Source organism: Orcinus orca, chromosome 2 (assembly GCF_937001465.1).
Source record: "Orcinus orca chromosome 2, mOrcOrc1.1, whole genome shotgun sequence".
Taxonomy (NCBI): Eukaryota; Metazoa; Chordata; class Mammalia; order Artiodactyla; family Delphinidae; genus Orcinus; species Orcinus orca.
The window spans coordinates 1,611,526-1,627,887 of record NC_064560.1 but is presented as its reverse complement, the minus strand read 5'-3'; the positions used below and the strand labels follow the sequence as shown (position 1 = coordinate 1,627,887).

The 16,362-nt window shown below is 45.8% G+C and overlaps 1 protein-coding gene across 1 annotated transcript; it reads left to right on the top strand.

Moving 5' to 3' along the window:
• The first annotated feature begins 2,457 nt into the window (after positions 1 to 2,457).
• Positions 2,458 to 3,145, top strand: LOC101270069 (lactoylglutathione lyase-like). Its single transcript, XM_033403506.2, has one exon. The coding sequence runs from the start codon at positions 2,523 to 2,525 to the stop codon at positions 3,075 to 3,077; it is 555 nt and encodes a 184-aa protein (XP_033259397.2). The 5' UTR covers positions 2,458 to 2,522; the 3' UTR covers positions 3,078 to 3,145.
• The last annotated feature ends 13,217 nt before the right edge of the window (positions 3,146 to 16,362 follow it).

Sequence of the window (16,362 nt, the reverse complement as noted above, 5' to 3'; positions counted from 1 at the left end):
CATAAATTAGGTGCCCATATGCGTGTGGGTTTATCTCTGGGCATTCTATCCTGTACCATTGATCTATATTTTTATTTTTGTGTCAGTACCATACTCTCTTGATTACTGTAGGTTTGTAGTATAGTTTGGAGTCGGGCAGCCTGGTTCCTCTAGCTTCATTTTTCTTTCTCAAGATTGCTTTGGCTATTCGGGGTCTTTTGTGTTACCATAAAAATTGTAAAAACTTGAGGGGCTTCCCTGGTGGCGCAGTGGTTGAGAGTCCACCTACTAATGCAGGGAACATGGGTTCGTGCCCCGATCCAGGAAGATCCCACATGCCATGGAGCGGCTGGACCCGTGAGCCATGGCCGCTGAGCCTGTGCATCCGGAGTCTGTGCTCCGCAACAGGAGAGGCCACAGCAGTGAGAGGCCCGCGTACCGCAAACAAAACAAAACAAACAAAAAAAGTCAGGATATCTAGATTTACACGAGTGTGAAAATGATTTTGAGTAAAAATGGTATTTAAATTTCTGAAAAGTAGATATTACCGAGGGAGAGAAGGAGAGGCAGGTTGAATTCTTTCACATCCACGTTTAGAATTTGGTGAAGAGGGGTCAGCCAATGAGCATGGGGAGGATTAACCAGAGAGACAGAGGAAATCCAGGAGGGCTCGGTGTCCCGGAAGCAAGAGAAGCTGACGTTTCTAGACAGTCTGAGTGGTTGAATGAAGCCAGGGAGGTGGAGAGCCATGAGGAAGGGGAATGGAGACGTCCTGGGTGACCATAAGGAGAGCAGTCTCCCACCCTGTGTACCCCTGGGATGGGCACACACAGATGGCCGTGGGTTGGGGAGGGCATGGGCAGGGAAGGGGAGCCCGCCCACTATGGGCAAACTTTTAGCAATGGGGAGGTAGGGGAGGAGAAATACGGGGTTAGGAAGGTGGCTGTTCTGAAGTGAAAGGTACCAGAACATGTTTGTATCCTAGTGGGAGTGACCCAGTAGAGGAAGGTAGAGACGAGGGTAAGCCATCACACGTAACACAAATGCTTGAGGGTCCCTGGGAGTCACGCTGTCACCTGGGTCCCTCCCCCTGGGAGCTGCAGTAAGATCCCAGGCTTCAGCTCCCATAGAAACTTGCCACCTTTTTCGTTCCTTCCCAGTCCCGAAGACTCCAATTCCTCCAGGACAGCCAACATTCTTTCCTTCTCCAAAGCTACAACCTCTATCCTTCCAAAGGTCTTGGGCTTTTAAAACAAAGCTTTGTTAACTGTCCTCTGAGTGTAGAGTCCCAACTCTCCAGAAACAAGCTCTTGGGACACAGAAGGAAATTCCCTTTCATTCAAGAGCAAAGATCCCACAGATGGCAATGGAAGGCACAGCTAAACATTCCCCACTTTATTCCCTCCCATTAACTTTTAAACAACTCTCAAGCCATGTTTGTGTAGCTTGCCTCATTACTTAATATGTTACTAACATTTTCCTATGTCACTAAGTGCTCATTAATGGCTGTGTAGTATTTCATGTTTTGGACATGCTATAATTTAGTTTACCAATAACATATCGTTGGATATTTAGTTTCATATAAATTTCATCTCTTTGTATATCTCCGAATTTGCCCTTAGGACAATTTCCTAGAAGTAGAATTTTGTGAGTTAGAGGATAAGAACGTTTTAAGTACTCAAGAAAATGTTGTTAACAGAATATAAATTGTGTGATGGCTAATTTACTTGGGTCTTTCTGTTTTGTCCAACCTGCTATTAAAATGGTTTTGCCTTCTGTGGGCATTCACCCTGGTCTCTTTGATTATGAAGAAGAAAAGAGTATTTGCAAAATTAAAAGCCTGTGGCTTTGGACTTCCCTGGTGGGGCAGTGGTTAAGAATCTGCCTGCCAATGCAGGGGACATGGATTTGAACCCTGGTCCAGGAAGATCCCACATGCCATGGAGCAACTAAGCCCGTGCGCCACAACTACTGAGCCTGCACTCTAGAGCCCACGAGCCACAACTACCGAGCCCACGTGCCACAACTACTGAAATCCACATGCCTAGAGCCCGTACTCTGCAGCAAGAGAAGCCACCACAATGAGAAGCCCATACACCACAACAAAGAATAGGCCCTGCTCACTGCAACCAGAGAATGCCTGCGCTCAGCAACAAAGACCCAACACAGACAAAAGAAAAAAAAAAAAAAGCCTATGGCTTTGAGTCTCCAGCCAGCCTTGAACTTGGTTAAGACTGTGGCCACCGTTTCTCTCAATGGAAAGTAAAGAAAGATTATGAGACTTCTTGGAGAATACCAATTTTTCTTACTAAACAGTAGGATGAAGTAAGTGGACACAAAACAGAAACATATGGATAATATTTTCCTGGAAATACTCAGAGGTTTATAAAATGAAAGGAAAAGTATTTGGAAAGGTGTTTTGAGGTTTCTAGAGATGTGTAGCCTTCATCAACACATCAAAAATGATCAACACTCGCGGCCGGCAGAGTGAGAGTAGCTGCTGCGTTCCTGGCCACCTTCGTCTGCGTTACAACAGTGCGGCCATGGCAGAACTGCAGCCCGCGTCCGGCGGCCTCACCGATGAGGCCGCCCTCGGCTGCTGCAAAGACCCGGACCCCAGCACCAAGGATTTTCTCTTGCAGCAGACCATGCTGCGAATTAAGGATCCTAAGAAGTCATTGGACTTTTATACTAGAATTCTTGGAATGACACTACTCCAAAAATTAGATTTTCCCACTATGAAATTTTCACTCTATTTCCTGGCTTATGAGGATAAAAATGACATCCCAAAAGATAAAGATGAAAGAGTAGCATGGGCATTCTCCAGAAAAGCTACACTTGAACTGACACACAATTGGGGCACTGAAGATGATGAGGCCCAGAGTTACCACAGTGGCAATTCAGACCCTCGGGGATTTGGTCACATTGGAATTGCTGTTCCTGATGTTCATGGTGCTTGTAAAAGATTTGAAGAACTGGGAGTCAAATTTGTGAAGAAACCTGATGATGGTAAAATGAAAGGCCTGGCATTTATTCAAGATCCTGATGGCTACTGGATTGAAATTTTGAATCCTAACAAAATGATAACTATTATTTAGTTCTGTGAGAATGCTGCTTTGAGATTTCAGTGAAGACATTGTGGAAGGTAAAAAAGGAGACAATGTGATTCAAGATATTCATTTAACAGAAGCAACTAGGACTGATGGATTATTGTCTCAATTCAAATTGTTCTTAAGTCTATTTCCCTTTCCTATTTCAGCTATGTTTTTCACCTAACTGTTCAGTCATTCTAGTTTGAAAAAAAAAAAAAATGATCAACAAAGACATGTCTTCAGGTCTGGCTTTGCAGGGAAGGGAACGATGACCGACTGTCGACAAGCTTCCAGCATTTCCCCCTGTGACTCATGCCTGGTCACAGCAAGGCTGGTCTAACCAGGCAGCTCCACTGGCGGAGATCTGGGACAAATTCAGACTTGAGAACATGATACAGAGCTGTGCCTTCCTCTAAATGCTGAGTGCTTTTTCTTCTCCAGGCAATAGAACCATGGTGACCTTGGCAAGAATGGGGAGATCCGGTAGAAATCCTGGACCTCGTGAACTAAGCTTCTTAAAATATGTAAGAAAGGGAGATTGAATTTTTTCTTTGTTTCACTTTCCAGTTACTTTCCAGTTCACTTCCAGTTCACTTTCCACTCTTCTTCCCTTACCCCACCCCAGGGAATATCATTTACCTAAAAATAACGAATGCACTTCATCAATTATTTCTATCGGAACCTTAGCTGCCAGCCCAACCAGAAAATGATTTTGTCATTAAACACTTTCACAGAGTTGGAAAGACAAAAACAAAATATAGCAAAACAAACTACTCCTCTTCTATACACCTCAATGTCGACTCAATTATTTTTCAAAAGCCCCAGAAATGTCCCCCAAGTCAAGCCACTAGGCAGAATGTTTGAGATGAGACCTTTAGAGCCAGAGGTGTTTTGAGAATTACACATGTTAATACCTGTAAGTTGCTCTGAATTATCCTGGCTTAGGTAAGTGTGGGCTACCATGTAAACGTCATCAGGGAAATGGTCTTTTACTGTTGGTCATTGAACAGTCACAGTGCCTAACACATAGTAGGTGCCCGATACATATTTGTTCCTTACTTTTCTTCGTGTAGCTTTCACGGGCAAGCTCTGAGCTGCATGCATACTACTGTTAGTAATGACAAGTATTTATTGAGTCTTCCTATGCCCAAGGCATTGTGACATTGTGCCAAGACTCCATTTCTTCACCTCCTTTATTCCCCCAAATAATCTTATGAGATAGTTATTCCTTTTACACCCCTGTTATGAGTGTGGATACTGCAACTGGGAGAGATCAAGTCACTTGCCCAAATCCACACATGCTGCTAGTAAATTAACAGCCTGGACTAAAACCACAGCAGTCTGGCTCAAGGGCCATAGTATGAAATAAAGTAGTACTCTCTCAGGAAAACCAGCATGTGAAAGATTAAGATGTTGTGGGAGCCTCATTTTATGAGCAAACTTGGGAGTGTCTTGAAGAAACAGCATGTAAGTTAGGAAGATATCGGCCATCTCTGTCTGCGGGATGGGCCAGTGGTGCCCTTCTGATCTCATCTGGAAGCCAGGCTGTTGCCAAGCCCTAGGCCTTTCTGCAGGAACCCTGTCAACTGAGCTGTCCTCCCTCACCTGCATTTTAAAAACCATTTTAGCCCATTTGCTTTATCTCTGTATCTGACTCTCTCAAGACACAATTGTATATGCAATTTTTTGTGTATATATACACACATATGTGTATATATTTGCTTAACTATTTAAAAGTAAGTTATGTTATTATGTTATTACCTCCAGAAATTAAACATTGAATCAATAACATCATCTATCCTATAGTTATACTTTATAGCATTTTTTTGTTTGTTTGTTTTGGTGCAGGATCTAATCAAAGATGACAGATACCATTCAGTTGTCATTTCTCTTTATTTTCCTTTAATCCAGAAAATTCCCTCATATTTTTTTTCTTCCATGACTTTGACAGTTTTGAGGAATCTAGGCCAATTGGCTTGTGGCATCTCATAGAATTTGGATACGTGGAATGGTATAGAATTTGGATATAGCTGATTATTTCTTCTTGATGAGATTCAGTTTATGTATTTGAAGGGAAGAGTACCACACAGGTGATGTTGAATCTTTCTCTGTGTATCACATCAGAAAGTATCTGAAGTGTGTTCCATTATTATATTTACTAAGTTGGATTTCTTATCCAACAGATTTCTCCATTATGAAGGTAACTTTTCTTTTCTGTAAATAATTAATAATCTGAGGGGTAGCGTTTGAGACCCCGTGACTATCCCCTCCCGACAACTTTCACCCAATGGTCTTACTATACTTTGGTGATGCTTGCCTTAGTCAGATATTACATTTGTGTCTGCAAAACGCCTCACGTGCATTTGACTTTTTAGGAGAAGGATCATTTTGGGGAATGATGTAGCCTAGCCCTTTTCTATCTCAGTTTGGGCACCCTTCTACTCCCTTGAGTATCTTTTGGAAAAGAGAGCTGAAACCTTAAAAAAAAATCAGCTAAGATGTCAAACCTCTTACATATGCAGCAGTTTTGTAACCAAATGAGCTCCGGAGTTCTTTGCCATGAGGTTTTCAATACAGAGACACAGTCTTATGTATTTATCAGTTTAAAAAATTGTCCGTGGGATGTTTGACACAAGAAAGTGCTAGTGACCAACCAAGAAGGCAGCTGCTCTAACATAAATGGACCATTATTCTAATTCATCCTCAGAGACCATCTGGAGTTTAATGTTATCAACCACAGATAAGGTAAAAAGTAGTTACAAATTAATATAAAATCACCTACCAAAATACACTCTCTTCCTATTGCTTTAGTCCTATAAGGAGGCATGATTCAGTCTCAGAATTGTTCCTTATTCCTTTCAGCTGAGATAAAACACTGACCGTGAGAAGGGCAGCCCAGTTCTCAGGTTATAAATGTAAGAGGGTAGTTTAAGCTTTGGGGTTGAAAGAATATAGAAAACACAAATCTTCAAAGTAATTCAGAATTACTAATGTAATTCAGACTTATTTTCCCACAAGATTAGATGTATCTCTGGGGAGGAGAATGGGGGAAATTGGCATCCCTACAACAGTTTTAACAACAATCTCAGACCCTGAAATCTCTAGCTACTTCATCCAACTAGCAGGCTAATAATAGCAATAATAACACCAAAATCGTAACAACAATTAACATTTAATTAAGTACTTACAGTGCTAAGCACTTTAAATAGGTAATTTAATCTTCACTAAAATTCCATGAGGTATATAATATCATCCCTCTTCTATATATAAAAGTGATGTTCAGCAAGGTTAAATAACCTGTCCAATGTCACCTAGCTAATATGTGGACAAGCCAGGACTCAAAATTAGATGTGCCTGACTGCTTTCTGGCCACATCTGTCTTTTCGTCATTCAGGGGTCTATGAAGAGCTGGATGAGACATTGTTGAAGGAGCCCCACACTTGGAATCAGAAAAACTGGCTTTGACCCTAGTGATGCCACTTGCCAGGAAGGCGACTTGAGCGTACAAATTCTCTCTCTCATTTGCTTGTTTTGTAAAATGGAGATAATCACAGATATCTGGTCTACCTCTCTAGACAGCTGGGGGATTAAAACAACAATGACATGATGTATACAATTATTTTGAGGCAATAGTAATGTCTTATTATTTATAAAGTGAAGTTTGCTTTACTAATGGGATGATAGAGAAAAATTATAATGTAAGACTTGGCAAATGAGATGTCTTCTAGCAGCCCTTGGCAATCTTCCGTACTTACTAAAGTAAGCAGAGAGGTTATCTCTAGTCTCTGAAATTTATGAAAAAGCAATCCTAGATGCCATTTCTTGAGCTGATTTGCAGTTCTCTAGATTTTCTGTTACACAGGTAATCATATAGAATCACTTCAAATAAGTTGTAGGAAAGTTATGTTCATAAAAACAGTAATTGTTATAATGTAACATAATGAATAATTATACTAAACTATAAATATATATTAAAGTACTTGTTACCACAGGAAAGAACAAGAACTCTTTTCAATTCTGAAATTATATTTAACGTCACTCTGGATGACTTAGCTGATTTCCAGCACACATAGTGAAATGAGTAGATTTTGCTTATGACATGTCTGGTCTCAACATAATACACTAGTAACCAGGGGGCGTCTAAGCGAATCAAAATTATGCTTGTTTTTGAAAAGTTCAAACAAGTATAATTTCCCTTGCAAAAGAGTAAGTACTTGTAAGATGAAAGCCTTGTCTTTCAGCAAAAATACTTGTTCATATGCCAAAAAGATCTCAGTCACGCTGGGAAACGTTAGTATTGCAACAAAAATATCGGCAGGGATAAATCTACTAATTTACTGACCATTGTTGGATGTGAGCTGAAACACAAGTCAAAATATCTTTCTAAAGCCAATATTTGATACTTTTGTTTTTGTTCTTTCCAAATAGATCATGGAACTATGTGGATTTCCTAAAACCTTAATAATGATAATGATCATGAAAACACACACTAGAATTTACATAGAACAGGGAACAGTTATCAGTATCTTACAAATGTTGATCTTTCAACTTCTCAATAAGCCTATAATTCTCATTTTTGTACATGATATTGTCTATCAGCGTTTACTGCCAGACAAACTACCTCAAAGTGCAATGGCGTAAAACAATGTGCATTTTTTAGCTTATGATTCCGCTGCTCAGTCCTTTGGGCTGGGCGTGGCCAGATGGCTCTTCTGGTCTTGACTGGACTCATTCTTGCCTGTGTGGTCAGATGCTGCTTGACGGAGGGCTGACTGGTCTCAGGTAGCCTCAAAGGGGATGCTTGTCTCTGCTCCATGTCATGTCTCATTCCTGAGCAGACTAACGGGGCTTGTTCATGTGGTGGCTGGGCAGAGTTCTGAGAGGCAGGAGACGCAGCCAAGGCCTCTCAGGGCTCCGGTTAGAACTGGCACTGACACTCCTGTCACACTTTATTGTCCAAAGAAAGTCACAAGTTCAGATAAGAGTAAAGGGAGTGGGAAATAGACTTCATTACATACTTGATGGAAAGAACTGCAAGTTCACGTGGCAAAGGGTTTGGACACAAGGAGTGAAGGATTGTGGACATTTTTCAATCTTCCACAAGTAGGTACTCTTATTGTCCCCATTTTACCATGAGGAAACAGAAGCACAGAGAGGTCATAAAACCCATTAAAGGTCACACAGCACCCTGCTATTTATTTCTCTCCTTGGTCACAGTTATTTCTCTGCCACTTTTACAAAAAGATATATATTGAATGATATTCAGTTCTGAGTTAATTATGATATATATCTGAGTGATACTGAATTCTGAGTGATACAGAATTCAAACAAGACTGAAGATAAACTTTAACGTGAATCTGCAAGGCTAATTCAAAGTTTGACCCCAAGCACAAAGAACACATTAGCACATTAGTAGATAAGAAAATGCTATTCCTTTTTTGAGAAAAAAGTTAATACAGGGATTTATCATGCTTTGAAAGGAATGAAGTTGGTTTTCCTTTCAGTTTTTAGAAAGAAAAAGTTCTGTCTTCTGCTTTTCCACATATATCATAAGTAAGTCTCACGACTCCTTCCTTTTAGATGGAAAATAGGGTTCTTCTAGATCTTCTGAAGAGTTGGTAACATTTTGTGTATTTAAAGGGGGGTGGGGATTTCCCTGGGGGCGCAGTGGTTAAGAATCCGCCTGCCAATGCAGGGGACACAGGTTCGAGCCCTGGTCCGGGAAGATCTCACATGCCGCGGAGCAACTAAGCCCATGTGCCACGACTACTGAAGCCCGCGTGCCTAGGGCCCATGCTCCTCAACAAGAGAAGCCACCGCAATGAGAAGCCCACGCACTGCAATGAAGAGTAGCCCCCGCCCACCACAGTTAGAGAAAGCCCGCATGCAGCAATGAAGAGCCAGCGCAGCCAAAAATAAAATAAATAAATTTATTTTAAAAATTAAAATAAATAAACAAAGGGGGGTTGGGATGCCATGACCCTCCCATAATTCAAAGTCTGACATCAGCAGCTATGGAAGACTGGTCACAAGGTCCTATAGGCAAAGGATAGGTTAGACCCAGAAGGACTAAAATGTGTAAACCAGGTTACCTCGCCAAGCCCTCTATGCCTCCCGGGGCTGGACCTATCTCATCAGCTGGCCATTAACTGGATGTAAAAACTCATGGTTAGTTTAGGGCAACTTTTGACCCTGAGACTTGAAATTACAGAATGAGGACGTCCAATCATTAGAAGAAAATCTTCTGTGTGGTGCATATATACAATGGAATACTACTCAGCCATAAAAAAGAATGAAATGATGCCATTCACAGCAACATGGATGCCCCTAGAGATTATCATACTAAGTGAGGTAAGTAAGAAAGAGAAAGACAAATACCAGATGATATCACTTATATGTGGAACCTAAAATATGACACAAATGAACTTATCTATAAATCAGAAACAGACTCACAGACATAGAGATCAGACTTGTGGTTGCCAAGCGGGGTGGGTAGGGAAGGATTGGGAGTTTGGGATGAGCAGATGCAAACTATTACATAGAGAATGGATAAACAACAAGGTCCTACTGTATAGCACAGGGAACTCTATTTAATATCCTGTGATAAACCATCATGGAAAAGAGTATAAAAAAATACATATGTATAACTGAAAAAAAAGGAAAACCTTCTGTAAGTTATTTATCATGAGGCTTAAAACCTTCACACCCTCCGACACAGCATTTTACTTACCAAAAGTAATCAGAGAGGTAAATTCCAAAACCTTGAATTGGTTATCTAGGTAATGTGGTCGGTAATTTTGATTTTCTTCTTTACGTTTTTATTTAATCAACTAAAATTCCTACTATTAAGATGTTATTTCTATTATCAGAAAACAAGAAAATCTGTTGGTAATCGAGGCAGATGAATAAAGATGGAGTTTGAAGCCTGCACCCAAGGTCTCTGATTCACATAGGTGAGGCTAAAATAATTTTTCTTAAAATTGTCCTTGAAATGCACATGAAATATACCAGCGTGTGAAATCCTGTGTATTTTCAGCCAGCCAACAGCCAGCCCACTGCAGCACAGCCTGGCTTATAGAGCTGGTGCCCTGGAGCCTGGGGCTGGCCTGCAGCTGCTGGAGTGACTCTTGGGCTGAGGGTCAGAGCTTGTGTTTCTTAATGAAAACATCAGATGGGCTATCACATCATGGCATTAAGAAAGCAGAGTATCCCTCTCTTTTTGTGTGTGTGTGGTACGCGGGCCTCTCACTGCTGTGGCCTCTCCCGTTGCGGAGCACAGGCTTGGGACGCGCAGGCCCAGCGGCCATGGCTCACGGGCCCAGCCACTCCGCGGCATGGGGGATCTGCCCGGACCGGGGCACGAACCCGTGTCCCCTGCATCAGCAGGCGGACTCTCAACCACTGCGCCACCAGGGAAGCCCAGAGTATCCCTCATTTAAAGCATCTAGATCAAGCTTTGACCACCGAGTATTTTCAAGTGCCTCCTTTTCTTCACCCCTTTCCTTTCTTTATCTATGAAATATTGCAATTGGTTGGTCGGAGAGACGTTAAATAAACAGCAGAGAATTTATACCTTATGTCTTAAGACGACTTCATTGCTTCTGGAGAGCCTCAAAAGCCTTCCCTGACACATCTTTTCCATCCTAGTCTGGGGCGGGTGCCCTCCTTTATTCTATAATGTCCTTCACTCCATTGGTACTGTACCCACTGCCCTTTCTGGAATGGTCTATGCAGTTCTCTTCTCCACTAGGATGTGAGCTGTTCAAGGGCAAGAGCTGAGCGTTGTTCATATTTGGATGTCCAACACCAGGTCAATGCCCATTGTCATTAAACAGTGCTCATTAAACAGTTGGTCAAGGAGGGAGTAAAGGAACAGGACGATTTACTGAATTTCCAAAGGAGAGGGACCCCCCCTGAGAGGCAAGACCCAAAGAACACTGTAGGGAAAGTGGCGTGCCTCCTTGCACCTGGCGTAATGGCGCTGGCCTGCAGGCTGGGCGGGGAATGTCTGCAGGCTCTTCTCCTCCTTCTGCGGCTGCAAGCACAACACCTTGTCTTCCTACCTCCTGCTCGCAGAAGCGCCGGGAGCACACAATTTTGTGGTACAAAGTGGGGAAGGGCTTAAGAGACTCATCAAGCAACTCAGACATCAAAAAGCTCTTACAAAATAATATCTTGATGAATGAAGGGTAAATTAGTAGGAAACGTGGATTAGGAGTGCCCTGGAGCACACATGGGAGAAAACCAAGGGGCCCAGCATCTGCTTTTATGTGGCTGGAGCTTCTCAAGCAGACTTGTTGGAGTCTCTCTCCCAGACTCCCCAAGAGCTTCCTTCCACACCAGCAGGTGGGCCAGGGAGGTCTCCAGTGGTCACCACACCACAGCTCCGCACCCAGTGAGCCAGGGCCCAGATGAATGAGACGGGATCCTGTTCTCCGGAGGTTTTCCTTAACTCGTGGCTTCACCAGAGGCCACTGGGGAGGTCTGTTCCTGGTGGGGTCAGAACACAGAGCTTTCAGTGGCACCTGGTTGGAGAAAACATTTCTGGTTCTGCCAGGAGAGAGATCTGATAAGCTGAAGTGAACGTAAAGACGTGACCAGAAGGGTGTAGAAACCAACCTGGAGGAGCTGATCTTACAGGAGGAAGCCCGTGATGGGCTCTGCATCTGAGACGGCGTCAGGTCTCCCTCGTCTGGCCCATTGTGTTCATCATTGCTCCCTCCTTGTTCATTGCCTGGGACCCAGTCCTGCTGGCCTGCGTACTCCCCAGCGCTCTTGAGATCCTAGTGGAGAATGCCACATCGGAGCATTACAGGTGCCGACTGAAAAGAAACAGACGACCTAAAAGTTGAGAACTATGTTGTATCTGGAGGACAAAACTGAGGACTTAAGCCCAGGAGACAGGCTCTCATACTGCTCTGAGGGACAGCTCTGAAGAGGTGAGGGAAAGGCCAGGTTACATAGGAGTTTTTGCAACAAAGACCAGGTAGTCGGAACTTCAAAAGATTTCATGTTAATGAAAGAAAACCAGACATCTCAAGTTAATGAATTTAGCACTTTTCTCTGTATGGGAAGAGGCAGTCGTCTGGGCTCGTTGAAGCCATTCCTTTGATGTGCACCTTAACTATCTAGGGCCAATACCCTCCTTTCTCCATCCTGAATTTCCTCAGGGCTGACCGCAGGGGCGGCTATAATGTGATGGTGCGATGTCTGCAGCATCCCTTGTTTACTGACATGGCAGGTGACATGTTTTTCACTGACACAAGAGGGATACTTTTTCTAACCTTACGACAGGACATCAACTAGTTTTTGCTTGAAATTTCTCACTGGTGAGAAGATCACTCCCTTACAAGACAGCCCATTCCTCCTGGGAACAATTCTAATGATTAGAAATCTGAGTCCCCGTAACATCGACCTTGTGGAGCCCCATTCTGCAGACACACGGGTTAGGTCTGCAGGATGTATCCACAGGTCAGACCTTTGACTCTCCCCTGCTCCTCCGAATTGATTTCCAGCTTCTTCACCCTTCTGGTCTCTGACTTGGCTTTAGTTTATCAAAAGCCCTCAAAATTATAATACCCCAGGCCAACTCCTGCTCCCACGAAATGGCTGTGCTCCTCTAAAGTACTTCACTTGGTTACTTTTGGATCCCATTTGATATGCACCACCTCAAAGAGGAAAAGTTGGTGGTGGTGCTGTGAGAGCGTGGCTAAGAGCTAGAGGTTCAGGCTGCCAGCGAAACGCTACTTGTCTTCAGCAGGGATTTCAACCACAAAGATATCTTTGTAAACTTATTTTGTTTTTGCAACCTAAAAATAATAACCAGGCTTATCAAAAGTGGAGTCAAAAATGGAGTGAGAAAAGGAAAGCCAAACATTGAGCAGACTCTGAATTACACGTAAGCTCAGACAAAAATCAACAAGTTTCGAGGCCGGGAAAGTACATCGCAGCAGCATTGACAACCAGCGGCAGAAAACAAAGGAAAACAATGCCTCGAGCTGTCACTGTGTGAGCTGGGCCACCGGCTACACACTGGCTACTTCCCATTCGGAACCACTCCGGGAGCCGCTGGCATATTTGTAAGTCATGTGGACCAAAAATGCTCCAAAATGAATTGACGTCTTAGATCCAACTTGCATTATGAAAGCTCGCCTAGTAGAAACAAAATTTTGTGCTGAAGCTGTGATGTGACCATCAAGAGATACAGAGTCTGTTGTATCCCCAGTTTCTGTCAGTGAAGCCTAATTTCTTTGCAGTGTGCCCACTGTGTCACCGTGGAAGGGCAGAAGCTTCAGGAGGCGCTGGGCAAAGCTGGTACCTCCTGTGCCCGTCTTTATGCATGGCCTGTCTCCCTGTGGGTAAGGCTTCCTGTACCTTATGTTGTTACCTGGGAAAACCTTAAGCAAACTGAATTTTCATGTGAGGTCACGTAGTGCAATAATTGGAAATGATTTCTCTGTATAAATGGGCTCAGCGTATCATTACCAAGTTGAGTTGGGGGCTGTCACTGCAAACAGAAATAGGAATTGCTTCTGCGTCCTCCAGTGAGCGGGGCTCTGAGCCGCGCCAGGCATGAGGTCCAAGGCTCCCTCCTGGGGCTGCTTGCTGTCTCTCCGCGGGCGCTAAAAAGCAGCTGAGGTGGAATCCTCATCTGCAAATTCCCGCACTTGGAAAATTAAGGTTGCCGTGTCTGCAACCAGCTAGACTGGGTATTTCAGCAATCAGGGAGGTCAAAGGCAAGTTGTGACTCGGGGAATGGCCGCAGGATGTGAAACGCAGCAAACGGTGCCTAGTCCCTTTGCTGGAGAGCGTTCTGCCCACATCCTGCCTCTCGCCTCGCTGGGACCACTCCAGAGGCTGCTGCTTTCTCTCCGGGGTGCTCATTCCATGGCTAAAAGGATGATAAAATGCAAGTGCTCTACAACTGAGCGTGGCTTTAATCGTTCCAGACCTCCCAGCACACCCTGTCCCAGCAGCCAAAGCGCTGTCACTGCTCAGTCTGGATGTGGAAAAGCGGCCCTGCTCTCAGCCAGCCAGCACCGCATTCCTCTCATGGGACAAAAAGCAGCGCTGGGAGGGAGGGTCCGTTTCAAAGGAACAGTGAAAGATGGAGCCCTTAGCCGGTGTCACTTAATCTGTGATGGCATAAAGCAGGCTCTTTTCTGTTTACTGCACACTGATCAGAGATCGGGTGACAGCCAGGGAAGAGGAAACGCGGATCCTGAGAACCCCGCGCGGGGGCTTCCCTCCTCTCAGGCATGGGAGTGATGATGAAAGCTGCCCTTCCAGCCTCAAGGCGAGTCCTGGCCACGCTGCACAGACGGCGCTGGCGAGCCGGCGTCTAACCCAGGCGGGGCCTCCTCTGAGCGGGGACACGCTGGGCCTGAGGGCCCTTCTCCCTCCCGAGGGCTGGGGACCTGGACCCGTGCGGATGACTGAGACCGTGCCCGGTGGGCTGCAGGCTCTGCAGGCCGGAGCTCCTTCATCTGGAAAACTCACGGCGTTGCGCTAGAGCCCTAGACGACCCCTAGTGACAGTTCCAGCTCCGGGGCCCCGTTCCCCGGGTCATTCATGAATTCGTGGTTCCTCCGTTGACCCTGCGCTTGGGGCCTCTGAAACGGAGAACGGGACTCGATTTCCCCCATGGGCCGTCATTCTGATTACTCTCTCTTCTCGGTATGGATGTAACGCTTCTCCTTTTCCACATAGCACTTCCCGGGCAGACACATCTCTGAAGGCAAAATTTCTAGTCACCTTTTGGGGTCAAACCGTTTGTTGAAATGAAAATTACGTATGACAGTCAGGCACCACCCGAAGTGATTACCCTCTGCCTCAGTAGGAATTCGTTGATACTCTCAGTTCCAGAGATAATCACGTTTCAAGCAACAGGGCCGATCTAACAGGGAGGGGAGGATGGGGAAACGGGGACTAGGGGCTCGGGCGGTGCCCAGCCGGCCGGGACTCCGGGGCCGGGAGGGAGGGAGAGTCACGCGGGTCTCTGGGGCCTCGGCCCGGGCAAAGCCCAAGGCATTCAAGCTCGGTTCTGCCGCAGGAGGGTCTGGGTACCGACCCAAAGGCGCTGACTTAACGATGAGCTGAGGCTCTTCTCCTGCGTTTATTCCTGAACCTGAGAAAACAGCACCGTCTGCCAAGACTCAGGGGCCTCGTCTCTAGACAGGAAAAATCCCCCTTATTATCTCCTTAAACGATTTCCTGTAGGCGCCCCTCCAGGAAAACCACTAAGCTCCCGCTGGTCCGGCTTCCCCTGACGCCCGGGAGCGCCGGCCTCTGGAAAGGAAACTCAGGCCCCCAGAACCTGGGCACGAAACATGGGGCGCTTTCCCTCAAAACCCTGACAGGAGGTGGGTGTGGCCGGTTTGCTGGGGACCTGCCTCCGTCCCTTGGGAGGCGGTCCCCCGTGGTGAAGCCTCCCCCCCCCCCCCCCCGCCCCCCCGCGACAGCTGAGCTGAGTCCCTCTCCACCCCCCTTTCCCAGGCTGTGTGCGTGCAGGGCCCCCGGGGACCTTTGCATACATTCAGCCTTTGTTGTTCCGTGACTCACAGTGTCTGATACTTCCCGAACAGCTCGCCATTCTCCAATTTCACACACGTGGTCTCCTATACATATATGGGGCGGGGGTCCATATACCCATTTGGCAGGTGAGGAAGCTGAGGCTCAGAGGTGACTTGATAGGTTCAGTGGCTACAAACGACAGGGGCAGCCGGTGGAGGTCCAGGATTGCCCGTCTCTGCGTAGATCGCTGCACGGCGCCCTGGACCATGTTACGCTCTAAGCTTTTCAAGAGCGGCCCCTGAGCTCCGCACTCCTCCCGGGGCTCCTCCGCTGTGTGTGTAATTTCACAGACGCCGGGCCGGATCCTCCAGCAGATGGCATCTTCTCACCGGAGCCCAGGATTCCACTCTCCCTTTGCCCCGCGCGCCCGTGGGTATCTTGGCAAAGCTTGCAGATCTCCAGGAAAGGGAGAAGCAGGAAGATGCTGTGAGGACAGGTAGGGAGAAGGTCAAAGCACCGGCTCCTGAGGGTGGGCAGGGCATCGGGAAGGGCCTGCCAACAGCCCCAGCGACAGCTGGTCTTGCCACCTGCCCTGCCTGCCCCCGCCCCTTCCCTCGTACCCTTTCTCATTTTCACAGTGATTAATTAGCTCAGGAAAGGCAGCATGGTGGGTCCGCAGCACATGCGCATTAATTGGCGAGGTCGGGACCACCCGAGGGAAGACCCGGGAAACGGTCTGCACCCACTGGTGCTAGAAAGCCAGCACCCGATGTGCCCC

Excerpts from the sequence above, each read along its gene's own strand:
- LOC101270069 (XM_033403506.2), top strand. The coding sequence starts at position 2,523 with ATGGCAGAACTGCAGCCCGCGTCCGGCGGCCTCACCGATGAGGCCGCC.